Here is a 27,701-nt window from a genome sequence, read left to right on the forward strand (position 1 = left end):
GTATTCTTGTTCCTTTTAAAGAAGGAGTGAAGCCTTCACATTTTGATCATCCGTCTTGAGTTTCATTTGTTCTAGCCAACTAGGGTAATTCAAGCATTTGGGCTAATAGCCACTTATCAGTGAGTGCATACCATGTATGTCTTTCTGTGATTGGGTTAGCTCACTCAGGATGATATTTTCCAGTTCCAACCATTTGCCTACGAATTTCATAAACTCGTTGTTTTTGATAGCTGAGTAATATTCCATTGTGTAGATGTACCACATTTTCTGTATCCATTCCTCTGTTGAAGGGCATCTGGGTTCTTTCCAGCTTCTGGCTATTATAAATAAGGCTGTGATGAACATAGTGGAGCACGTGTCTTTTTTATATGTTGGGGCATCTTTTGGGTATATGCCCAAGAGAGGTATAGCTGGATCCTCAGGCAGTTCAATGTCCAATTTTCTGAGGAACCTCCAGACTGATTTCCAGAATGGTTGTACCAGTCTGCAATCCCACCAACAATGGAGGAGTGTTCCTTTTCTCCGCATCCTCGCCAGCATTTGCTGTCACCTGAGTTTTTGATCTTAGCCATTCTCACTGGTGTGAGGTGAAATCTCAGGGTTGTTTTGATTTGCATTTCCTGATGACTAAAGATGTTGAACATTTCTTTAGGTGTTTCTCAGCCATTCGGCATTCCTCAGCTGTGAATTCTTTGTTTAGCTCTGAACCCCATTTTTAATAGGGTTATTTGTCTCCCTCATGGTCTAACTTTTTTGAGTTCTTTGTATATTTTGGATATAAGGCCTCTATGTGTTGTAGGATTGGTAAAGATCTTTTCCCAATCTGTTGGTTGCCGCTTTGTCCTAACCACAGTGTCCTTTGCCTTACAGAAGCTTTGCAGTTTTATGAGATCCCATTTGTCGATTCTTGATCTTAGAGCATAAGCCATTGGTGTTTTGTTCAGAAATTTTTCCAGTGCCCATGTGTTCCAGATGCTTCCCTAGTTTTTCTTCTATTAGTTTGAGTGTGTCTGGTTTGATGTGGAGGTCCTTGATCCACTTGGACTTAAGCTTTGTACAGGGTGATAAGCATGGATCGATCTGCATTCTTCTACATGTTGACCTCCAGTTGAACCAGCACCATTTGCTGAAAATGCTCTCTTTTTTCCATTGGATGGTTTTGGCTCCTTGTCAAAAATCAACTGACCATAGGTGTGTGGGTTCATTTCTGGGTCTACACTTCTATTCCATTGGTCTATCTGTCTGTCTCTGTACCAATACCATGCAGTTTTTATCACTATTGCTCTGTAATACTGCTTGAGTTCAGGGATAGTGATTCCCCCTGAAGTCCTTTTATTGTTGAGGATAGTTTTAGCTATCCTGGGTTTTTTTGTTATTCCAGATGAATTTGCAAATTGTTCTGTCTAACTCTTTGAAGAATTGGATTGGTATTTTGATGGGGATTGCATTGAATCTGTAGATCGCTTTTTGGTAAAATGGCCATTTTTACTATATTAATCCTGCCAATCCATGAGCATGGAGATCTTTCCATCTTCTGAGGTCTTCTTCAATTTCATTCTTCAGAGTCTTGAAGTTCTTGTTGTACAAATCTTTTACTTGCTTGGTTAAAGTCACACCGAGGTACTTTATATTATTTGGGTCTATTATGAAGGGTGTCGTTTCCCTAATTTCTTTCTCGGCTTGTTTCTCCTTTGTGTAGAGGAAGGCTACTGATTTATTTGAGTTAATTTTATACCCAGCCACTTTGCTGAAGTTGTTTATCAGCTTTAGTAGTTCTCTGGTGGAACTTTTTTGGGATCACTTAAATATACTATCATATCATCTGCAAATAGTGATATTTTGACTTCTTCTTTTCCGATCTGTATCCCTTGACCTCCTTTTTTTGTTGTCTGATTGCTCTGGCTAGAACTTCAAGAACTATATTGAATAAGTAGGGAGAGAGGGCAGCCTTGTCTAGTCCCTGATTTTAGTGGGATTGTTTCAAGTTTCTCTCCATTTAGTTTAATGTTAGCCACTGGTTTGCTGTATATGGCTTTTACTATGTTTAGGTATGGTCCTTGGATTCCTATTCTTTCCAGAACTTTTTATCATGAAGGGGTGTTGAATTTTGTCAAATGCTTTCTCAGCATCTAATGAAATGATCATGTGGTTTTGTTTTTTCAGTTTGTTTATATAATGGATCACGTTGATGGTTTTCCGTATATTAAACCATCCCTGCATGCCTGGGATGAAGCCTACTTGATCATGGTGGATGATTGTTTTGATGTGCTCTTGGATTCGGTTTGCCAGAATTTTGTTGAGTATTTTTGCGTCGATGTTCATAAGGGAAATTGGTCTGAAGTTCTCTTTCTTTGTTGGGTCTTTGTGTGGTTTAGGTATAAGAGTAATTGTGGCTTCATAGAAGGAGTTCGGTAGGTGCACTTGGTTTTTAAGGTCTGTTAGGTCCTTCATTTCTCTGTCTGAGTCGGGTATAAGTCTTCCACTATCAGTGTTCGAGGGTCAGAATGTAAGTTTATTTGTCGTAGTGTTTCTTTTATGAACTTGGGTGCCCTTATATATGTATACATGTCTTCAGAATTTCAATGTCTTTCATGGAGTTTACTTGGATGAGTTTGTAGTGGCATTCCCTACCCTCATTACTTTTCCTTGGCGTTCTATTTTGCCACGTAGTAAGATGGCTACACCAGCCTAAACAATAGTTTGGATAATGCATAAAGTATTGCTCTGCTGTGGCTGCACCTTCCCAGCAGCTGCTGGAGGAAGCCTCCCTGGTGGCGATTAGAATGGACACCATCTATGAGAGTAGCAGATACCATTAGGTGTCAGCCTTTTTTCTAATTTATAAAAAAGTAAATAATTGGGCACAGTTATAATCTGGATGTCAAAGAACAACCCAGTGAGAACTTGGCTATTTTTTAACAATTACTTCAGTAATGTGGCTTTAGCATGTAGTTTCTTGAACATACGGTTTTATGTAGACAGTTTTGAGAACTACTTGCAAATGGTACTAGTTTAATAACTGGTTATTTAATATCAGGACCATTTTTTTAATTGGATATTTTATGTATTTATATTTCAAATGTTACCTCCTTTCCTGGTTAACCCCTCTCCCATTCCCCATTCCCCCTCCTTCTGTAAAGATGCTCTTCCACCTCACCACCCTGGCATCCCCTACACTGGGGCAACACGCCTTCACAGGACCAAGAACTACTCCTCCTATTGATGCCAGACAGTGCCATCCTCTGCTACGTATGCAGCTGAAGCCATGCATGGGGAGCCCAATGGAGGAGTTAGAGAAAGGACTGAAGGAGCTGAAGGGGTTTGCAGCCCCATAGGAAGAACAACAGTTTTGGTCAGGAGCATTCTTGTTAAGCAGAGTAGCAGTGGCATGTCCCTTGACGATGTGCTTCCTTTAGTGCATGCCATGTCTGTATGGCTCTGCGGAGGGGTCACTTCACAGCTGAGCTTTCTGCCCTTGGGAACTTCTTTTGACTCCTGCTATTTTATTGAAGAGAAATATATGAATATGAATTCAATATTTTTATTGAATAGAAATAAAAAATGTGATCAGATAGGTTAATATAGTCAAGGATATCAGTTTTACTTGGGTTGCCTGTGTACATAATTGGTAATTATCATATTTGGAGGAAATAAATCACACACTATACATTGAAAAAAGTTTAAATCAAATGTGTAATTAGTTGTACTTGTCAGAAAATTGTATTTTGAATAAGCGCTGAATTATGGAGTCATTTTTTTGAAGGGCTGTGGCTGTATGTAAAAATCAGCATTATATCAGTTTTTCTTCTTTTATTAATTAATTTTATACTCCAGTTTTTATTCCCCTCCCAGTCCACCACCTAAAGGTTCCACATCCAATAACCCCACCCCTTGTATCCCCTCCCCAGTCTCCACAAAGATGTCCCTACCCTACCTACCCCACCAGACCTCTAAACTTCCTGGGGCCTCCAGTCTCCTGAGGGTTAGGTGCATCTTCTCTGACTGAACCCAGACCGTGGAGTCCTCTGCTGTATATGTGTTGGAGGCCTCGTCTCAGCTGGTGTATGCTGCCTGGTTGGAGATCTCAGGGGTCCAGATTAATTGAGACTGCTGGTCCTCCTACAGGGTTGCTCTCCTCCTCCTTAGCTTCCTCCGCTTTTCCCTAATTTATCCAGAGGGGCCAGCAGCTTCTGTTAGTTGGTTGGGTGCACATATCTGCATCTGATTCAGCTGCTCATTGGGTCTTTTGGAGAGCAGTCATGGCAGGTTTTTGTTTTGTTTTGTTTTGTTTTGTTTTTGTTTTTTTGTGAACAGCCCATAGCTTCAGTAATGGTGTCAGGTCTTGGGGCCTCCCCTTGAGCTGAAACCGACTTTGGGCCTGTTGGGTTCTTTTCCTCAGGCTCTTCTCCATTTCCATCCCTGCATTTCTTTCAGACAGGAGGAATTATGGGTCAGAGCTTTGGCTGTAGAATAGCAACCCCATCCCTCACTTGATGCTCTGTCTTTCTGCTGGAGGTGGGTTCTAGAAGTTGCCTCTCCCCACTATAGGGCCTTTCATCTAGGGTCCTCCTTTTGAGTCGTAAGGGTCTCTCTCCTCCCAGGTCTCTGGTACATTCTGGAGGGTCCTCCCAGCCTCCTTCCTTCTGAGGTCACCTGTTTCCATTCTTTCTGCTGGCCCTCAGGGCTTCAGTCCTTTCCCCCCACCCAATACCACCAGATCATGTCCCCCTCTTATTTCTAAGAGAGAATAAAAAGTGCGCTTGTTCACTTACTGTTTGTGTAGTAACTCAAGAGTTACTCCTCTTCTATCAGTGGTTAAGAACAAATGTTAACTTCTGTAGTTTAAACCAAATTGCATTCATTGAAGTCAATATAATAACTAAATATAACCAAAAGAAAATTATTCATGTAATTTTTGTAGAAATAAGCTAGTGGGTTAAGAAAACAAATACATTTGCATTCATGTTTTAACAGCAATATAAATAATTTGTAAAGATCAGTTCAGAATTATTTTCATTACTTAATTTATAAACTATCAAAATTTGGTTTTAAAATTTGATGCATTTTTTATTTTTATTAATCACTCCATTTGTTTACATCTCAAATGATATCCTACTTCCTGGTTACCCCTCCACAAACTCCCCATCCCACAACCTCCCTCTCCTCCCCTTTGCCTCTGTGAGGGTCTTCCCCGTCTACCCACCCTCTCCTGCCCCACCCCACCTCCTTCTCCTGCCACACCCCTCCAGGACCAAGGGCCTCCCCTCCCGTTGACAAGACCATTTTCTCTACCTATGTCTCTGGAGCCATGGAAGCCCCTGTGTACACTCCTTGGCTAGTGTCTAGTCCCTGGGAGCACTGGGCCGGCTGGCCAGCTGCTCTTGTTCTTCCTGTGGGGTTGCAGTCCGGGTTAACTTCTCCGCTCCTTCTACCAGCTCCCCTACCAGAGTCCCTAAGCTCAGTCTGATGGCTCCAAGCATCCACATCTGCATTGGTCAGTTGCTGACAGAAAGTCCCAGGCAACAGCCACTCCAGGTTCTTGTCAGCAGGTGCCTCTTGGCAGTGGCAACAGTGTTGGATTTGGTATCTGCAGACAGGATGTATCCCCAGGTGGGGCAGTCCTAGATGGTCCTTCCTTCAGCTTATGCTCCATTTTTTATCCCTGTTCTTCCTTTGGACAGAAACATTTCTGGGTTCAAAACTTTAAGATGGGTGTGTGGCCCCTATCCCTCCCCCAGGGATTGTGTCTTATCTACTGGAGGTGGTCCCCTTCTCTGCTAAAATCATCCTGGTTGGGTTCTGGGAACCTCGTTTCCCTGGTGTCTGGAACCCTCTGGTGGCTATCCCCAGTTCCTCAACACCCCCCCCCTTCATATTTAATAGTAGTAAAATTTACAGTTCAAGTGTGCAAATAGGATGGAGTCTAACATTCTTAATGGTATATGGATTTATCCTTGTAAGCTTAAAATTTAACTGCAACTTGTCTTGACCTTTTCTTTTTCAGCACTGCATTACTTTCCAGAATACCAGTGGCTGGTGGACTTCACGGTGGCTGCTACTGTTGTGTATTTAGTAACTGAAGTCTATTACAGCTTTATGAAGCCCACACAGGAAATGAATATCAGCTTAGTCTGGTGCCTCCTGGTTTTGTCTTTTGCAATGTATCCTTCAAACCATCATTAACACTGTGAACTTACTTGGTTTTTTTTTTAACTTATACCATTAGACCTTGTGTTTAATTGTGAAAAAATTCGTCGATTGTTAGAGAATTTTCCTTTTTGAGTTCTTTACAGAATTTTTAGGATATATGAACTTTCTTCTTTGACAGTTTCTTATATGTGTACAGTGTAACTTGATTGTGTTCAACAAACATTCTTTTTATAACTTCTTAAAAATTTCAAAATAGGGAAATGTAGAAAAAGGTGTAATTTCATTCCATTTCTTTCTTATCCATGTAGAATATCAGAAAGGCGACCAGACATTTTCCCCTCTGTAACAAAGGAAGGATTTCCTTCCAGGTGCTTAATTCCTCTGTGATCCTGAGACATAGATATTATGATGTTCCGTTCTCCTCCTCCACTCCCTCCAATGCAGACAGCATTTTATTAAGTTTCCTATGAGAATATTGTTTGTATAAAGCATATTTTATTGCCGTCCTTCAATAATTTATTTTCATTTCATGGGAAGTAAGCTTTTCCGGAGCAGTGATGCATCAGTGGGTCAATGCGTCAGGTCCGTCTTGTTTGCCATAGAACTCTCCTTCTGAAACCCTCATTTCTTTATAAACTTTAGACAGTTATGTTTAGTGTGTTACTCTGTGTGTGCACATGTTGGTAGAGCAGAGGACAGACAGCTGGCTGGAGTCTGCATTCTCTACCATGCTGGTTTGAGAGCTCAGGTCATCAGGCTGCCCTGCGCTGTCACACCCTCTCCACTTCCGGCTTCACCAGCCTTGTTTGCAGAGGTCTTGCCCTGGAACACTGTTCCTTGCTGTCCTCCTAAAGTCCCTGTGAACCTTTGAGGTGTCCCTTGGCTCACTGTGTGAAAGCATGAACTCTTGTGTGATATTCTTTAGAAAGAAGCTTTTGAAGTGTTGCGTATGTCAAGCTGTCTTAATTGTTTGATATTTTGGCTCAGCAGAAAATTCAAAACCAGGTTTTCTTTTCTTTTTTTTTTTTTTTTTTATTAACTTGAGTATTTCTTATATACATTTCGAGTGTTATTCCCTTTCCCGGTTTCCAGGCAAACATCCCCCTCCCCCCTCCCCTTCCTTATGGGTGTTCCCCTCCCCACCCTCCCCCCATTACCGCCCTCCCCCCCACAGTCTAGTTCACTGGGGGTTCAGTCTTAGCAGGACCCATGGCTTCCCCTTCCACTGCAAAACCAGGTTTTCTTTAGAGCTTTAAAGTGTTGAAGAACTGGATGCCCTGTTAACTCTCATGTTGTACCTCCCCCACCTAAGTACGACCTCTCTGGAACTTCTTTTCCTTTTTTTCCTATTTTCTGTTTGTTTGTTTTTTTAATTACTATTTGTATTCTGAAATTTTTCTGTTAAGTCCTATTTTACCCTTTAGATTAACAAAACAAAAGTTAGATTCTGTGTCTTAGGGAGGATTTGCTCTTGTTCTTGTAAAATCACTTGTTTTGAAAATTCATGTTCATGAATTCGAGGAAGCTTTTCTGTAATTACCTATCTGCTGAGTTCCTCGTCATTTCAACATTTGGGGTACTCATTGCTGAGACAGTAGAGTCACCTACATTAGCATTATTAGAATCGTCTGTATTCATGTGTATGGTTTTTAGGAAATTTTCTTAACTTTCTCAACTCTTTTCTTATGATTCTTGCTTAGACTTTTACTATAGTTTAAAATGTTCATGAGGTCTTTAATTTTTAACTCCTATGAAAACCTGTCTCATGATTACATTTTGTATATCTTTATTAATGATAAATATTCCATATAGAATGCTTTTCTCCCCACTTCAGTTACAGTCTATACCTATGTGAGAATGTATATGCTTCCTATACAGATTATGTTCTGGGGCAGAGCCATTGGTATATTTCTAAAGAAACACACACACACTTGGAACTAGCTACTCACATATTTTCTGTCATTTTTCGTTTTATTTCACATTGCTTCATGTGATGGAAGCAATCTTACTAGTTTTACTCCATTTAAATGGTGTTCTCATAAAGGTTTCTAAACAATCTCCCCCACAGAAGTATTGGGCTTTGCTGTGTGCTTCTAGTAGAGACTACAGAAAATGGTAGTTTACTTACAAGCCAGGCAGGCCATTTTCTTTAAGCTTTAGCTCTCTGTGAAGATGTTAGAGAAAGAAGGAAGTAGAACAGTATAAGTAACTTGAGTGTGCGAGCTTTATTTAACACTGAGTGTGAGATGATAACCTACTGCAGTTACATCCATTCAAGAGGCCAGAATTAGGTGCCAGATGCCTACATTGACACCAGAGAAAAATGTGCTGACAGCCTACGCTCGTCCTAGCTATACCTGCTCTCATCTCTAACTCTGTGAACCAAATTTACTAGTAGTGACTACCGTCTGGGATTTCTCCATCTCCTTACTTACTGTGTGTCCCTACTTAGGAATCAAATGAAGGTCTGCAGAATTCCAAGCACATATATAGTAATTGACTCAGAAGTTCTCTTCAGTTCTTACTAATGAAATATCCTTGGTCAGAGTAGTTCTCAAATTAGATACATTTAACTTAATCATTTCAGTGATTAAGTTACATAAGCCAGTTATTTTATTTCCATAATCATTTGTCTCTTTTCTTGGTTTATTTATATTGATGTACTTACATCCGACAGCAGAAATGTTTTCTGTAGTCTTGAGAGTCCTAGAAGGAGACTGGCATTTTGAATGCATGACAATAAATTTAAGTGTTGGAGCCTGGAAGTGGCCACCTCTGTCATCAGTGCACTCTAAACTCCACTGACTGAGCTTTCCCCTTGCTGGTTTGCATGTCTGCAGGTCATCAGTGACTAGTCTGTATGCTGCAGTTCCACTTACGCCATGAGCTGCAGTGTCCGATGACAGCAAAGACCTCACAGCACAGGGAAGTACCTGGACTGGTGATCCTTGCTTCATTTGACGTTGTAGAGTTATCAAAAAATGTCTACGATCTTAGGATTATGAAGCGTTTTAATCTCATTAGGAATAAATGAAAAGTAAAAAGGTAAAATCATAGCAAAAGCCAATGATCCTGTGATAGAAGGAAAAATGTTAAGTAGTTTACAACATACAAGCAGGTTTTTTAAAATAAACTTTCTTCAGAATAAACTGTAGCACAGAGTAGTGTCAGGTCAATTCCATGAATTTCAAGGAGAAAGCTGGGCTGCAAAGAATTCCAAGGCTTCTCAGACCAATTGTGCTTGGCTAAAGAACTAACTCATTAGTCACATTCTCACACTGTATTATACAGTGTCAAATGTATAAGATGTATATAGTGTATAAATGTATACAATGTATACATTTATATTCTAAAGCTTCTCAGACCAATTGTGCTTGGCTAAAGACTAACTCATTAGTCACATTCCCACACTATATTATACAATGTCAAATGTGTAAGATTCAGAAGGCATTGTGCGTGTCTTTATACCTACTGACTTTTTAATTTGCTATGATTATGGACATGCAAACATTTATAAAGCCAAGTTGTAAATAGTTTAAATGAAAATAAGTCCCTATGGCTTTCCAGTTGAGGCCATTTTATTTATAGACATGCAAGGTAACGAAGTTAAATGCTCCCTTATTTGCTGTGGGAAACAGCCATAGCAAAGTCGGGTGAGTCAGTTGGTAACCACTTCTAAATCCCTTAAAAGATTACAAATGACTACAGTCTTCATTTGTACAAATGTGTTGCTTCAAATTAGTATGGAAGTTGGAACTCTGAAGTAGTTTGCTTTAGATGTCAAATCTAATCCAAAAGGAACAGTTACCGACTCTTGGCCAGGGTACCAACTTGAACTTGAAAACTTGATATAACAAGCATGTCTAAGCTTGTCTTCTGTGTGTGTACACACGTACAGACTTGTAACTGGCCAGTCTGCCAACCCAGGCTTGTTTCTAACTTTATGAGGCTTTTTGTGATATCAGTACTTCAGACTACTACGATTTCTGGTCAGAACCGTAGAATGAGAGACAGCTGCTAAAAAGTAGTCCCTTGTCTGTCTCCTCATCTATAATTAGTTTGATATGCTCCTTCTAGGTAGGAAGTGACTTTTTTTCTGAAGCTAAAAATTCAAGGGTGGCGTTTTATTTTATTAGAATTTAGAACCTTGGTCATTTCTGTCTTTTGAAATAATGCCCATCTTTATGCTTTGATACATCTATGATTGGTATTTTTCTCTGTTATCTGGTTGGATTGACCCTGGCTCACTGTAAGGTTATTTTTTGATATACTTGAAAATATGTGTGATACTTTTTTCTAATGTCTGGAAGAATTTTATGTTTCTTTTTTTTCCTAAGTAATAATTAAGCCTACACATCTAGTAAAATATGAATAAAACTTTAAGGTAATGTTACAAACATTTTGTACTGTTGAATTGGAATGGTTATCTTGAAAGATTTTGCTAAATAGGTCATAGGAGTGAATGTGCTTATTTTAAATTAGCTTTAAATGAAAATTTGTAATAGAGATTTAATATTTTTAGGGTTTTGTTTGTCTCATTTTATAATATAAAATGAAAAATGTAATTATTTTTTAGTTGCTTTTCCACCAAGAAAAATAGAAGTGGGAAACAGTCGTTTGAATAAGGGAAAAATCAGACTAGCATTTTTAATAATAGTCACAAAAATAAGTATATCATCTCTCAGTGGTTGAAAACATTTCAGTTTCCATGAAGTTCAGTTGAGGTAGGAAATGTTCTCTGAGTAGCACTGTGAAGGTTAGTTATCAGGAAGTCCCCTGTTTGCTGTGACATTCATTTCTTCACATCCAGTAGCCCAAGTGTGTGGTGTCATGAGCAATAGGATTTTACCATGTAGCTAGGGTGCATGGCCAAGTGCAGTGGCAATAATCTGTGATAGATTTTAATATCTCTTGGCCTTCCCATCTAATAATTCATAGGGAAGCATTTCATGCCTCGCACTGTGATTTTTATTTAATACCAGTGTCTTCTGGGAATGGCATTGTCCATCTGTATAGGGTCCCTTTGCTCAAACTACTGTTTTGAAATTAGCATGCTAAACAAGTCGGTTTCCGTAATGCTTTTTCTTACATCCGTAGTTTTGATTAACCTTCTTACTGTTTTCTTTCCACTTGCCCATTCTCCCACCCACACCTCCACATAATTTGTTAAGCTCACCCCAGTCTCCTTCCTTTTATATCCCGTGGATCCTCTTAGGCCTCCATTGGTTTCCACACACCCTTTCTTACATGCTGCTTCCTGCATAAGCCTCTCCACCCCCAATTTTTCTGCTACTTTCTTTTTGCCTATTATCTATTTTCCCCTCCCTTATAAGGTACCTTCCCATAACCCCCATTCCTGGTTTCAACTTGTTTTCCAAGTTAAATACACAAAACAAAACTTTGCAACTAGGATACAAATATAAGAGGAAATGTGGGCCTGAAATGCCAGTTTTTCAGTCTGTCCATTTATTTTGTTGTTCTTTGTGCCTGAACAGCGCTGTGTTGTATGCCCACTTTTCTTACATATTCGTCTGTTGGAATATCCCGGCTGTGTATTTTCTTGCTCTTGGGAATAGAGGAGCCATGAACATGGATGCTGAGTGTCTCTGAGGTAGAGTATGGAGTCCTTTGAATGTGGCCAGGAGGAGTGTAGCTGGATCCTAAGCAGTTTTCTTCAGAACTGATTTCCACTAGTTTGTCCTCCACCAACAGCAGTACATAAGGATTTCCCTCTTTGCTGTTGTTCGTATTACTGGAGATGGCGGTTTGGATTGGGGTGACATGGAATCTTGTAAGAGTTGTGATCGCATTTCCCTGACGGGCAGCGGTGCCGGCGAGCACTTTTTAAGGTGTCTCCTGGCTCTTTGTATGAGAATTTTCTCTTCCCGTTCCATAGCCCATATTTTAGTTGGATTCTTGATTTTCTTAATGTTTTGTGTTTGAGTTCGTTATATATTTTGTACATGAATCCCCAATAAGTGAATAGCTGGTAAACGGGCCTTTTACTTGTTGCACAGTTCACGTTGCTGTACAGAAGCTTCTGAGTTTTGTGAGATACCATTTGTCAGTTGGTTTTATTCCCTTGGGTACTGGCGTGTTATTCGCCAACGTCTTGCCTGTTCTTGTAAGTGGAAGCTTTTCCTCTCCTAGTGTTATAGTGTCAGGATTCTTCGAAGTGGCCCTTGATCCTTTTGTAGTTGTTTTGTGCAACTAATTTTATTTGCATGTCGATATCTAGGCCTCAGCATCCTGTGATGAAATACACTTTTTCTTCAATATATCTTTGACATCTTTACAATCTATATAATTGTAGTTACATTGTAGTTATATAAATGTAGTTACATTTGGGTTCTCAGTTCTCTCCCATCGATCTCTGTTTTTGTGCCAGTACTATGCTGTGTTTATTATTGTAGTATACTGTGGTATAATTTGAAATCAAGTATGGTGGAACTCCCTCAACATCTTTTAGATCAGCATCTCCATAGCTATCCTACTTCCTTTTGGCCCGGAAATGCTTGGGATTGGTTTTTGGTTTTCTGTGTCTGTGAAGAGGCCATGGAATTTTGATTCGAATTGCATTAACTCTAAGTTGCTGTTGGCAGAATGGCCATATTCACAAGATTAGTTGTGCCTATCCATAAGCATGGCCACTCTTCAATCTTCTAGTATCTTCCTTAATTTCTTTATTCTCTGTTGTAAGGTTTTCATTGTAGAGTTCTTTTATATCTTGGTTTGGTTTATTGCTAGCCACTTTTATTTTAATTTACTATGGCTATTGTAAATGAGATTTCTTTTTTGCTGTATTTGTCATTGGTATAGAAAACAGCTCTTGGTTTTCCTGTGTTCTGTATCGTCTCACTTTGCAGAAAGTATTTATCATCTATAAAAATTTTTGGTGGAGTTGTCAGGAACTCTTACATAATCACATCTTCTGCAAAAAAGGATACTTTGTTTTTGTTTTTTTTCCCCCTATTCGTATCCTATTTATTTCCTTCTCCTGTCCTATTGGTCTAGCTAAGACTTCAAACTATTGTATAACAATGGAAAGAATGAACATCCTTCATTTTATTCCAGATCTTAGTGTGATGTTTTTGATGTTTTCTGCATTTAATATGATGTAGCTAATGGAGTGTTATATATATATCTTTTAATATGTTGATGTTCACTTCACCCATTACTAGCCTTTCCATGACTTCTATCATGAAGGGATGCTGAATTTTATCAAGGGTTTGCTACTAAAGTGGTGTTATTTCTGTGTTTTGATCTTAACTACATTTTGTATATATGTCTAACTGCATAACTTCCAGGTTTTTGCTTAACCTCTGGCACAGATCTCTTTAGCTGTGGTTTGTTTTGTACGTTGCTTATGTCTAGATTTGTTTACTGGCCGCATTATGTTGTGTATTTATCCTTTCAAGGAGCATGAGGGCCAAGTGGTAGGTTTGTGTTACATTTGATTTGATCCTAATTAAAGGAGTGAATGTGCGTTATGTGGGGTTCAGGTAACATGTTCTTTTGTTTATTTTCAAGGTAAGCAGGTTGAGACTTTGATCAGTTTGGAATATTCTGGAATTGTCTTTGTTTAACCCTCATATAAATGATGGTTCTAAATAGTTTTCTTATATCAGCTTACCAGCAGCTATAAGTAATTTTCAAATTTAATAGTTTAGTGGTTACAAATGACTCCTGTGGTATTTCAATATGTACTGTATAAGCGAAAGTAATAAATATAAATGTTTGATAAGTGTGCCCTATAAGAGTAGCAGCCTAAAACCTCTACCCTCCTTTCCAAGCTGCTGCTGTCCTGAACCTGTTGTTTTCAGATTCTGTTGTTACCACCTTAAATTCGAATCATATACATAAGAAATACATTATATAATTACAATTTAATTTTGTCATACTTTTCCTTAATTTAAAATATAAACTCATATTAGATTTTCTCTTTGTGTTCTATTTCTATTAAGATTTTCATTAGTTGTCACTTCCCAAGGACCTCTGACAGAGACGGATAGAATCAGAGCGAGTACTGTGTATTCTTTTGGATTTGCATCATGTAAAGGTGGCTGTGCATAGCTCCCACAAGTTATTTGTGGTTTTTCCTGAACTTTTCCTTTTGCAGCAAAGTTCTATTTTCATTAACTACACACTATTTTAAAGTAGAAGATGGAGGTGAGAGGTCAGTTTGTGTCACCTTTGGATTTTTTTTCTTCGTTAAAGCAATGGCAGTTTTGATCGTAACAGAGAACTACCTGGAGTTTGGACTTGAAACAGGTAAAAGTTTTATACAACTACTTTAAAAGTTAATTTTAGTTTTATAATTTTTATTTTGGTATTTAAGTTTTAGTCTGATAAATATTTAAAATTGAAGTTGGTTTCTGTTCTACTTAACCTTTACTAATCTTCAGCGAGATCTGTATTGTTATTGTTTTATAAGGTTTTATTAACCTTATCCCCAAAATAGTGCACCTTAGTTTTTTCTTAAGGTTTAATCAATTTCTGTAATGCTAAAGATAATTAATTTAAATTTTATGAACTCATGGAATGTACAAGTATCAAAGGGATATTTTAGAGACTGTTCTTGCTAATAACTGACTTTTATTGCATCATAGTTTACTTATTAAACACAGACGGAAGCCAGTCATTAGAATATAAGATGCTCTGTTTTCGAAGAGTATATTCACGCTATGATGACTAATCTCTTTTTCCCTACAGGGTTTACAAATTTTTCAGACAGTGCGATGCAGTTTCTTGAAAAGCAGGGTTTAGAATCTCAGTAAGTTATTTACAAGTTGAACATTATTTACATTTAACATTTTTCATTCTTAAAGCAGTTCATACTATAAATAGTTGAATTTAATCAGTAAAAATAATTCCCTTGTAATAGATAGGAGTCTCACTTCTTTCCCTCCCACATTTCAATATTGGGATCAAGCCTGGGGCCAGCGCATGCAGACAAGTAGGGGCTTACCCCCAAACTTCATTGTGAGAGAGACTTACCCCTGAACTCTGTTGCCAGCCCTGGGTCATCACCTCCAGGAATGCCTTCCTCATACTTTGTACAGTCATTGGTTAGACTCTTCTTAGCTGTGTTTGCTCTTACAATCCCACTGTCTCCAAAGATGACACTGCCTTGTATCTGAGCCATATGTCCTTATTGTGTACCTTGGATTGTTGGCTGTTATTTAAGAAATACCTGGTTTAGTTTATAGTTCATGATCTGATATAAATAAGATTGATGTGGATCTATGTAGTACATACTTTGATGTACCGACATTATTACGATTTCTAAATTACCTGGATGGAAAAAATGTTTCTTAGTAAGTTATCAAAAAACTTAATAGTTTTTTTTTAACTTTATTTTTAGGGGTCCTGTTTCAAAACTTACTTTCAAATTTTTCCTGGCTGTTTTCTGCTCACTCATTGGGGCTTTTTTGACATTTCCTGGATTACGGCTGGCTCAAATGCATCTGGATGCCCTGAATTTGGCAACAGAAAAAATTACACAGTAAGCGGAAAATGTACATAAGCACATGCAGATAAATATATGTTTTCCATCTTAATTAAGGTATATTATTGCGATAAAGTGAATTCTATTAAAAATTAATATTAATAAATATTGATGTCACACCACTTCCTATTACCTACAAGTAGTTTCTGTTTGAAATTTCAAGCCTGTTTTAAAAATACATTAGTTGTTAAACTCATTTTTACCTGTTTAAGTGAAAATATCAAGGCTTATGTTAATTCTTTTTAATTCAGAGATTTATAATATTTCAATTCACACTGAAAATCTAATGAAATTTCCTTTTTAAAGGTTTATTTTAAGGTACTTAAAGTTTATTCTAATATTTTAATATTTTTATTTACAATAATTATATATTTTCAAGCCTGAGTTACATTTTTAAGAATGTTTTAAATTGTTGATCTGCACGCTAGACTTAAAGTAATTGACTATTTTAGTTCGAGATTGTAAGAACTGTGCAGCATCCTATAGCGAGTTAGTTTAACCCCCAAATCTTGTTTTGATTCTCAAGGGGAGAAAACGTTAAACCTCTGCCTGCAGTTCTGAGCCGATGCTGTTGTCTGTAGTTATTTGGGGGTCTTTGTTGATTTGGTTGGTTGGGTTTTGTTTGTTTATGGGTAGAGACATCTTATCAGAAAGGTGAGCTTGTGTATACTGTGGTCTATATGCAGGTCCTTGTCTTACCTGCAGTACAAGCCATACTTGAGAATACTCTGTTTTATATACATATGTATAGTCATTGAGCTCCTCTAGGAGGATTCTGAACTCACTGTCCTTTAAGACACTATTAAATGATGCTAATTCTTCTCTTCGCATGCTTCTCTCTTACCTATGTTCTTTAATTTTCACTTTTCCTCCTTGATTCCGTTTTCTCCATGGTTAGGTGTGTTTACTTGTTCCTACTGCCCCGCCCCTGTTACACACTACTTCATCTCCCCCACCTTTTTTCTTTTACTCAGCATGCTCTTCACTCTGTCCTGCCTTTCCCACCACACAGCTCTCTAAAGGCTTCTTTTAAGACAAAACCTGGTTCCCCCTCCTCTCTACACACACACTGCAGTCCACTAACCCCAGTGTTAGGATTTAAATAAGCTGAAAAGGGTGGGTGGAGGGGAGCCCTTCACAAGCTACTGAAACCGCTGTGGGCTTCTCCTTGATACTGGAATGTTCCCTAGCAACACTGCATACCTAATACTGCTCTTTCTTCCCTGCCCTGGATGGTTTACCAAGACTCTGGGATGAAAGAATCCCATTATAAAACATGAAGCATTTAGTGATGGCTGGAGAGAGGGGTGACGGACACATCTATCTTCAATAAAATGTGGCTTTGTTTTAAGGGTTTTCCTTTAGGGAATTTGGGATTTTGTGTTATTTCCAGTTTATTACAGCCTTATGTTGTAGCATAGCACTCTGCCATGTTGTAACGGTATGGGCAAGTTAGTTCTGCCATGGGTAACCTGAGTGGCAAAGGAGGGGCGTTGACTGCACCCCTGTGGCAAGGCACTGCAGCTTGTTCTGTCCTTGGGTTGTAACCACCTTTCCTTGTGAGGACTTACTGTTCTTGACTCAGCCCTGTGTCCTTCAGACCTGCCTGTGTAGTAATAGTAAAAAATCTGTGTGTTTTAAAACCTGTAGTTAAGCCTTCGCTGGTTGATAAGGAAAGAAGTATGTTGTAATAAAATAGTGTGACAAGTTTGTCTTTTGTTCCAAAAAGAAAAATTTTGGCTTGCCATGTGTATGTGTAGGATAGAGAGTGAGATACTAGTTAACAGAGGGTACAGCTCCGTCCTGAAAGCCCTCTCCTGCATTAGGAATGTAGCCTTATGACAGCACACTCACACCGGCTTGGTGGCTCAGGACTGTACTTCTGTCTCTGGTGACGCTGAGAGTCACATGAAGGCCAGGCTAGGCTGGGTAACAAGGTCTGTTCCATAGAACTGAACAAAAAGTAAATGATCTTATTTGCATATGGTAAAGAAGTTAATTTCATCTGTGTTTATAACAATCCAAGAAGAAATACAAATTTTGAGTCCTGTGTGATTTTTGGTAATATAATTTTAACATTATAAATGATCATTGCATATTGCAAGGTCGCTCAGTTGTAAGTTGTGTTTCATTTGCCATATGCCTTCTAATAGTATGACTTTTCTAATCACTGTCATTTTTTTTTTGAATGGTGAGCCAAATGTTTGACTTTGCTGAGTTGAAAATGTTCAGATGACTCGTATGTATATCCCATTGGGATCACTGAAATTAGATAATCATTAAAACACCCATCTATTGAGCCCTGGATTGAGCTTTCTAGGTCTGCTTGTTGTTCTCACCCGAAACACTAAGATAATAACTCAGCTCTTAAGGGCTTTGGTTAACAGTAAATGATTAGAAATGTCATGCCTGAGCTACACTTGCGCATTTTGTTTCTAGATCTTTATGTGTATTTCTTGTATACTTTCAGAACATTACTTCATATCAACTTCTTGGCACCTTTATTTATGGTTCTGCTCTGGGTGAAACCAATCACCAAAGACTACATCATGAACCCACCATTGGGTAAAGAGAGTGTCCCTTTGTAAGTATGGGTACTTGAGTACTGTGCTTTGTTTCGTTATACAGCAAAGTTACTTTTCTTAATGGTAGGTAGCTTTGCTCACTTTTTTCAGACAGTATATAGCCCCAACTATCCTGCAACTCACTGTGTGAGTCAGTCTGGTCTTGAACTCAGAGATCTGCCTGCCTCTGCCTCCTGAATACTAAAAGACATGTCATACTTCTAAAGTTTTTGTTTGTCTGTTTTTATGATAAGTTGAGGTGCTTTGTTCTTTAATATTAGTGGAAGTTCTGAAGATAAGTTTTGAAGTCGAAGCTTCAGGCCATCATATAATCTACTTTTGACCTTTTTTAAAAAATGAACATTAATGATTATTACTCTACACTAATATTAGCTATATATACCCTGGGATTCATCTCCTGATGTCCAATTGCCACCTGCCATTTTGCCTATTTGGATCCTTCTACAGTGCTTTAATTATTGTTCTGTTGTGAATCTTACACAGGAAAAGTAATGCCAATGAAAACTGAAGTGGAATTTATTTCCTTACCCATGGAAATTTTTAACATTTCCTTTTGGTTCATGCATGGCTTTTAGATAAAATGTTTTTCAAATAAATTAGAGACATATTTTTATATAATAAGTACTGCAATTGCCATCTCTAACAAATGAGGTTTTTTTCTACAACATACTTAGGAAAATTAAAAGTAATATCTTAAAATTATTATTATTGTTCCTATTTTCCCAGTTAGACAACTATGTTTTAGTAGAATAAGATGTCAAGGAAATATTGAAGCAGTTTATTGACAGGCATTAATAACTGCTCTGTGTGCTAGTTCCATGTTGTGGATTGTTACAGTTCTAGAAAGGGAGACAGCTGCTTCCCACTCTAGCCTTGCACCTCACTGAAACCGTCCCTTGAGGCAGGTATTGAAGTGCACTAGGTCTCCGTTTCCCCATCTGGAAAAGCAAGTGATACCTACCTCACAGGGGTCTTGCTAGAATGAAGTGAAAGATCACATGTAATGCAGCCCTTTGGAAAGGGCTATTGTGTCATCAGAATTAAAGTCAAGAAGTCTGACGTTCGCTTGCTGCACGTGCTCTCTGTGTAGTGTGCGGTATGTACTCGATTGCCTTGGGAACAGAACCTGTGATGACAATGAACTAGGAAAGTGTCCACTGAAGAAGTAATGTCTGTTCTTCATATACCCAAACCTTAATAATGGCTTTAACTTGACAGATTACAGGTAAAATTAGGAAAAGCAAGGGAACAAGCATTTGTCAGAAACCAGTTGTGTGTCGGTGATTCTCAGCACGTTCTGTTGTTCTTTCGTGTGGTGATTGTTCATAGTTACTGCTCCCACTGACTAGATGAGATGGCCACCTCTAAAGATAAGTAGTTGACTAGTGGTGTTATTCAACAATTTTGGGGGAGGCAGACCTGGGGATGCACATCTAATAATCCCAGTCATGGAGATTAAGGTCAGGCTGGGCAGCATAATGAAATTCTCATTTCTCCCTGCTCCCACCCTCCTCCCAATGTAGCAGTACCAAAATTCATTATCCAGTTTGTTTATATACAACATCCTAGGTAATAGTCTTGAAACATTTTTCTCCTTTTTCTTATGTTTGCTTTTTCTCTATTTCATAAACAATCAAAATTATAGCCTAAATATACTCTATCTTATTCTGTTTTAGTTGTAAGTTAATAATTTGGTGTTTTTACTTTTTTTTTATTGGATATTTTATTTATTTACATCTCAAATGTTATCCCCTTTCCCATTTTCCCCTCTGCAAACCACCATCCCATCGTCCCTTTTCCTGCTTCTATGGGGGTGCTCCCCTACTCACCTACCCACTCCCACCTCCTCACCCTGGCATTCCCCTACACTGGGGCATCGAGCCTTCATAGGACAAAGAGCCTTTCCTCACATTGATGCCCAACAAGGCATCCTCTGCTACATATGCAGCTGGAGCCATGTGTAATCTTTGGTTGGTGGTTTAGTCCCTGAGAGCTCTGGTGGGTCTGGTAGGTTGATATTGTTGGTCTTCCTATGGTGTTACAAACCTCTTCAGCGCCTTCATTCCTTTCTCTAACTCCTCCATTGGGACCCTGTGTTCTGTCCAATGGTTGGCTGTGAGCATCTGCTTCTGTATTTGTCAGGCTCTGCCAGAGCCTCTCAAGAGACAGCTCTATCAGGCTCCTGTCAGCATGCACTTCTTGGCATCGGCAATAGTGTCTGGGTTTGGTGTCTGTATATGGAATGGATCCCCAGGTAGGGCAGTTTCTGGATGGCCTTTCCTTCAGTCTCTGCTCCATACTTTGTCCCTGTATTTGCTCCCTTGAGCATTATGTTCACCCTTCTAAGAAGGAGTGAAGTATCCTCACTTTGGTCATCCTTCTTTTTCAGCTTCATGTGGTCAATGAATTGTATCTTGGGTATTCTGAACTTTTGGGCTAATATCTACTTATCAGTGAGTGCATACCATGTGTGTTCTTTTGTGATTGGGTTACCTCACTCAGGATGATATTTCCTAGTTCCATCCATTTGCCTATGAATTTCATGTAGCCATTGTTTTTGATAGCTGAGTAATATTCCATGGTGTAGGTGTACCACATTTTCTGTATCCATTCCTCTGTTGAAAGGCATCTTGGTTCTTTCCAGCTTCTGGCTATTATAAATAAGGTTACTATGAACACAGTGGAGCATGTGTCTTTGTTATATGTTGTGGCATCTTTTGGGTATGTGCCCAGGAGTGGTATAGCTGGGTCCTCAGGTAGTACCATGTCCAGTTTTCTGAGGAACCTCCAGGCTGATTTCCCCAGTGGTCTATCCTGGCCACTGGTAGAACCCACCTTTAATCTCAGCACATTGAAAGCAGAGGCAGGTGAATGTCTTGAGTTCAAGGCCAGCCTGATCCATGATACAAATTCCAGGACAGCCAGAATGAAAAGAGAAATACTGTCTCAAAATAAAATGTGTTTAAAGTTAAGCTTTCATGTGGTAGATGGTGAAACAATGACTGTTGGTCGAAAAGAAAGTGATGGTTCCTTTTCTGTCACATAAAGTACCAAGTATATGGCATTGTGCTTGTAGTCAGAAGCAGAGTAGACGTGCTGCTATTCTGTTTGGAAATGTTCTTAAGTCTGTGTTTATATTCTGGTACAGTATTGAAAAAGTAAAATGTGGCTGCATTCAGTCTTCGTGTGTTTATAGCCAGAAAGGAAAACCAGACGGTATCCTAAAGACTGTTATCACCTGGGAATATGGGAAGAATCCTTGCTCCCATTGTCTCTGATTGGTTGGTTGGTTGGTTGGTTGGTTGGTTGGTTGGTTGGTTGGTTGGTTGGTGTCTTACTGCAGCCCCAGCTGACTTTGAACTCACAGTGGTCATCTGCCTCTGCCTCCCCATACTGTCTGTCATATGCGAGCTTCTGTTTCACTTTCTGATACAGCTCACCTGGAACTGCTGCACTTGACTTCTGCCTGTTTGTTAGCTACACACTTAACCCATCTCAGATTCCTGCTTGAGACTTTCCATTAGATCACATTATCAGAAATTTGTCTTTCCTTAGTATGTGTTAGAAGATACTTAGTCGCTGATTCCAGATCCTGAACGTGGAAAGTGAGCCAGTCATTTTCTAGTTTATTCTAGTACTTTTATGTTGTTCTGCTGCATAGCTGTGAAGTAGCCATCTTCGTTGTTCCCAGTCAGTTCTTATTCCACACTCCAGGGAATAGATTTCTAGACAGGTCACTTGGAATGACAGCTTCAAGGCTGCACAGCCCTTACATCTGTATACTGTTAGTGTGTTTGACTGGCCTGTTTGTCTCACTTATTCTAGTGGAAATGTTTTATGTGTTTATGTTTTCTTGCCAACAGTGCCTTTGCATTGGAGTTTTATATTCGTGTGCATTCATAACCTTATAAAGGGAACAAAACACTATGGATTATCAAGTTTTTTGGCTCATTCCCATTGTGACCTTCTGCTCAGAAAACACTCAAACAAAATCACGTTGTCAGTATTCTCTGCCTTTCCTCTGACTTTCTTAGTCTACAGCATGGTGTGCCAGCACCCACATGGGACCTGTAGCTCACTCCCCAGACAGTTGGTGTTGGACAGGGATGATGGAGTGATAGAGCATGTGTAGGGAAGACCTACTGTGAGTCATTCTAGGCTTTTTTCATTGTTTCAGACTGGGAGATGGTTCATTTAGTAAAGTTGACAACTGGACAAGCACAAAGACCTAAGTTCAGGTCCCCAAACCCACATCAGAAGCCAGGCATGACAACACAAACTCTTATGACATCTTTTCAAAAGCTAGACTGCTCAGAAAAGCTTAAAGTAGTTTCATAATGAAGATGAACTTTGTGATTCTCTTTAAGGCTTAAAGATTTTATTGTTCTTTTATAAGAACTGGTTTCTGTTTGAATAAAGGCTACCTTGTGAGTGATTTAACTCGTTGATGCTTGGTGTTAATTGCACACACTGATTTCCCAAATAAGAGCTGGCGTTAAGGGGTTGGGGATTTAGCTCAGTGGTAGGCGCTTGCCTAAGCGAGCCCAAGGCCCTGGGTTGGTCCCCAGCTCGGAAAAAAAAAAAAAAAAAAAAAAAAAAAAAAAAAAAAAAAGAGCTGGCGTTAAGATGCTCCTGCAATCAGTGGTAGAATGAACAGAAACACGCAGAGGAGAAAATTGTGTGTGGAGGCTAGCTTGGTTTCATTGCTGTGAAGGGACACCACGACCAAAGCAACTCTTATAAAGGACGTTTAATTGGGGCTGGCGTACAATTTCAGAGGTTTAGTCCATTATCATCTGCAGGTAGCAGACAGAATGCATGCCACACTGGGTGTTGCATGAGCATAGGAGACCTCAAAGCCTGTCCCATTTTGTTCAAAAAAAAAGGCCACAGTTCCTGATAAAGCCAAGCATTCAAACATGAGCCCGTGGAAGAGACACCTATTCAAAGCACCACAATGGAGGGGGGTATGCGCATGTATATATGGTAGTGATGCTGTGTGTGTGTGTGTGTGTGTGTGTGTGTGTGTGTGTGTGTGTGTGTGTGTGTGTGTGTGTGTGTGTGTGTGTGTGAATGTCAATATCAGGTGTCTTTCCTCGATCACATTCTACTAATATTTTTCTGGGACAGAGTGTTTTGAGGCTCATTGATTCAGCTGGACTGTCTGCCCACTGAGCATCACTTCTCTTCTGTTCCCCCCAGTCACCTCAGTCTTGAACTACAATATGTGCTAATAAAATCTTAAACTTACCGCTGAGGCACCACTTAGAACATAACAGATTAAGAGAAATTTGAGTTTTCTAAACTGTGAGAATATTTTTTTATTTAGTTTTCCAGTGGTCCTAATTAAAAACAGCAGACTGAAATCTCTCCAACCGAATAAGTATATAAACATGTAAAACTGTTGTGAGTGAGTCATTGACTTGAGTAGTTGACCTGTGTTCACCTATAATATCTTTGGGCACAGTCATCTGTGAGCATTCAGGCTATAGCTCACACTTTTTTTTCCATAGACATAGGTAGTAAGGAGGCTCTATTGTGACTTATATTTTAATTATGCACTTATATGCTTAGTTATTTTGTACAAATGAAGCCATTAGATATGTTCTTGGCAGAGTGGAGTTCTTTTGTTCTGGGTCTCCCAGTTCAGTCTAGGAAAGTATAGATTTCCTGTGTTCTACGCGGTGAATGGTAGGTAACTTGATGACTATGCTAATATATTGTGATCCCTCAGAGCACCATATCAACTTTCTGATCTCTAGAATGACAGAAGCCACATTCGATACTCTTCGACTCTGGTTAATAGTCCTGCTATGTGTTTTGCGGTTGGCCATGATGCGAAGTCACTTGCAAGCGTATTTAAACTTGGCCCAGAAATGTGTGGATCAAATGAAGAAAGAAGCAGGCCGAATAAGTACAGTGGAGCTACAGAAAATGGCAAGTTTTATAACAGTCAAAAGAAAAAGTAATGGCAGTAATATCTGTCCTGTAAACGAGTGGAATCGTCATAAGCTGGCGTTTGTCAGAGACCTTTATCCAGTTCTGCTGCTGAAAGGGCTTATCCTCCTGCCTTTGGCTCCTTAAGTGTCAATACTGTTGGGTGCTGCAAAGCTGTGACGTGGGGAAAGCTGAGTGGGGAGCCATCTAACCTGAAAGGCATTCCAGTATGTCGTCAGACCTTGTGACTAGGAGACTGGGCGATGCAGTGTCTGCATCCCTTCTGAGTATTCTCTCTAACTCCTCCATGTGCATCCATGTGACTTCTAAGTCCTTAGCACAGACGTTAGATGTGGGTGATGGGTCACCACTACACTGGGCCTAGAGTCTAGAGTCTGATCCTTTTTTTAGATTATCTAGAATGTTGACCCCTGCTTTTCATCTTTATATTTTATATATTTTTGTGTTATTTAAAGGTTGACCTCAAATACGTTCATATGAAATGAAGATGTAGTGTTTTATTTAAAAAGAGCTCGTGTCCATAACATCCTGCAGTAGTTGTTTACTATGATGTTTAAGTAGCTCTCCATGGGAATTTTAGTAATTCTTTTACTTTTGAGATTTTTTTTCAATTTTGTAATATTTTCAAATTCTAAACTCTTTCTTTAGGTTGAGCCTTTTTGACGTTAGGGTACTTAATGAAATGTAAACTTAATAATAGTTCACTTCTTTCTTATGAAAGAATTAGTTATAAGCATTGCAGCGTGATGGCTTTCAGACAGTATAATTCACTCATAACTTGTCGGCTGTCATTGGTTACAGGTAGCGCGAGTCTTTTATTACCTGTGTGTCATTGCCCTGCAATATGTGGCACCTCTGGTGATGCTGCTTCACATGACTCTGCTTCTGAAAACACTAGGTAGGCATGCGTGCATGCCCTGGCACCCAGGGGACACCCTTTGCTTTCTGTCACCAGCGTGGACGTGAACCTAATGACATTGCTGCTGCTTGTTGTAGCTTTAGGAGGAAGCCGGGAAAATCTTCTGGAGAAGTTGATTGGTCTTGAGTTTAGAAGCTAGGGTGTGTGCACTTTTATTATATGACTAAAGGGTTTCACTTAAGGTTAATTCCAGAGTTCTCAAATTATGTGGCTAAGCACTGTTGTTTAGACTTGAGTGTTCTAAGCAGGTGAATTAAATTGTTAGGGTCTAACATTTCAGTTATTACAAACTCTTTGTAAACTTGGCTAGGTTGCAGATTAAATAGATAGTTTGTCTTAGGTTTTCAGGGTGAAAGTGGAGTCTAGACTGTCAAGGCTCCTTGTGTGGTATTACGCAGGAACTACCCATGGTTACCTACCCTTCTCTTAGATCGTGCAGCCTGCCGCAGTGGGGCTTTAGAAGCTCCAAGAAATTCTTAAGTGTGATCTGAACAGACTCACTCACATTTGAGAACAGATCCTAAGTTTGAGTGTGTCTTCAAACCTGTGCACCATAAGGGACGGGTAGCTGTTACAATGTGTGATTCACATCCCGTGCAAGGTAAAAAAGCTTAGGGCGAAACCAGTTCTGAAAGCCAGTAGCAGTTTCTCACATTGACGTCATATAGAGTTTCTCAGAAAGATATTTGGTATGATACTGTAGAGGTAGAAAGGATTTCTAGGAAGTTAATGAGTCTGCTCTATCAGTGAAGGCGGTTGATTCATAGCTTATGTATTGCCAGAATTCACTGCACTGAATTAACAGTCTGTCAGACTTGGTTTTTTTAATATACTTTTACTTAAAACCATTCTATAATATGGTTTAATTAATTGTATTACTTTAACAGATAGCAAAATTACTTTATTTTTCAACATAACATGATTTACTGTATCACCAAACTTTTTAATGTGTGATATGGGTGGGGATTTAAGGTTTTCTTTTCTTCTGTTTTTTTGTTTTGTTTGAGCCTTAGAGTCATTTTACTTATCAAGTTTTGTGTCTTGAATATTCTAGGTAATCATTCCTGGGGGATTTATCCAGAAGCTGTCTCTCCCTTGCCAGTGGATAATAATCTCCCATCCAACTTGGTTTACCCTGAACTACCATCACCTGATGGGAAGATGAAGGTAACTGTTACGCAAATCACAGTGGCATTGAGCAGCTTAAAAAACATCTTCACGCCTCTCCTTTTTCGAGGACTTCTGTCATTTTTGACATGGTGGATTGCTGCTTGCCTCTTTTCTACAAGCCTTTTTGGGCTTTTCTATCATCAGTATCTGACAGTGGCATGAATTTCAGTCAAAAATGGATATCCAAGTCACACTTTAAATTCAAATATCTGTGCCCTTGAAGGTTGACAAAAGAAGAATGCAAATACAACGGAGAAAAACGTATCGGCGTGTCTTGTTTTGAATGCTTCCTCTGTGCTCTCAGGGTGAATTCATGTTGTAATATTTAAAAATCACAAGATAGGTTGTTACACTGTTACACTGTGGCATTGGAATTGTAACTCATCGGGATAACTAATGTGAGAGGGCTATCTGCAGAGGCAATCCTGCCGATTACCTTGGTTTACAGTTGCAAACCTCCAACAGTCTTTTAGGCTTCTCCTAGGACTCCAGTAACTGACTGCTTTCCATGGTGTTGTGGTACTGTTATTACTCGTAGTTGCTGCCTGTAGAACAATCTTCAAACTGAGCCATGCTCGAGGGAAGGGAAAGGAACTACAATTACTTCTGTTGGTAATGTATTAGTCTTCAAAAAAAATCCAACAGAAAGGAAGAGGAAGCTACTGTATATTACAGTAAGAAAAGTTGCATAGTCAATTTTAAATTGAATGGAGATATAAATCGCCCAGTGTCCACAAGCACTGTTACTTGAGAGTAGCAGGAATATTGTTTTAAAGTGTATGCCACCCGGCTTGAAAGTTCTTTTGAAATGATTGGCCAAACGAACATTAGCAGTCTCACTGTTAGTTTTGGGCCTCCTGTATTTTATTTTTTCTTTGATTCTAAATAGTTATGTTTAATCTAAAAATATTTATCAATACTGATCAAATTTGAGAATTACTTTGTAATCCTGCTGACTACGTGTATGTATTGTATATATATTATATATTAAATATATAATATATTGAGGTTATAAAAGATGAAAATATTGAATCCTTATAATATTTTAAGTTACAGAATGTCCGTTAAACAATGATTGAATGAGATGTATTTGTATCTAGAAATTTCTGTTTGGAATGAGATTAAAATACATTTTTTAAAGCTCAACAGAATAATTTATTTGTTGTACATATATAATAATAGTTCGTAAAATGTCATGGGTGATTAGGTGATTTCTCACAAATTTCATTTTTTTTTTTTTTGGTTTTTGCCTTTTATTAAACAAATTCTTTCCTCATACAACGTATCTAAATACAGTTCCCTCTCCCTCTACTTTGTTTCTGCTCACCTCCTCTCACATTCAGATCCACTCCCTTTCTGTCTCATTAAAACGAACAAGTTTCCAAGAGATAACAACAAAACATAACAAAAT

At 38.9% G+C, this 27,701-nt stretch overlaps 1 protein-coding gene across 3 annotated transcripts in view; it reads left to right on the plus strand.

Annotated features, from left to right (window-relative positions):
- The window catches only part of Tmem161b (transmembrane protein 161B), an 81,285-nt gene extending 53,849 nt beyond the window's left edge, over positions 1-27,436 (plus strand). Inside the window, exons 5-12 of one of the 3 annotated variants that reach the window (XM_032899082.1) lie at positions 6,005-6,161; positions 14,270-14,421; positions 14,863-14,923; positions 15,515-15,655; positions 18,129-18,242; positions 24,006-24,180; positions 25,003-25,099; positions 26,175-27,436. In XM_032899082.1, the coding sequence (XP_032754973.1) occupies positions 6,005-6,161; positions 14,270-14,421; positions 14,863-14,923; positions 15,515-15,655; positions 18,129-18,242; positions 24,006-24,180; positions 25,003-25,099; positions 26,175-26,452 (1,175 nt within the window). In that variant the 3' untranslated portion in view covers positions 26,453-27,436. Of the gene's footprint in view, positions 1-6,004; positions 6,162-14,269; positions 14,422-14,862; positions 14,924-15,514; positions 15,656-18,128; positions 18,243-24,005; positions 24,181-25,002; positions 25,100-26,174 lie in introns of those variants that run through there. The other 2 variants (XM_032899084.1, XM_032899083.1) reach the window with 2 other exon arrangements.
- The last annotated feature ends 265 nt before the right edge of the window (positions 27,437-27,701 follow it).

The sequence above is a fragment of the Rattus rattus genome, chromosome 3 (assembly GCF_011064425.1).
Source record: "Rattus rattus isolate New Zealand chromosome 3, Rrattus_CSIRO_v1, whole genome shotgun sequence".
Taxonomy (NCBI): Eukaryota; Metazoa; Chordata; class Mammalia; order Rodentia; family Muridae; genus Rattus; species Rattus rattus.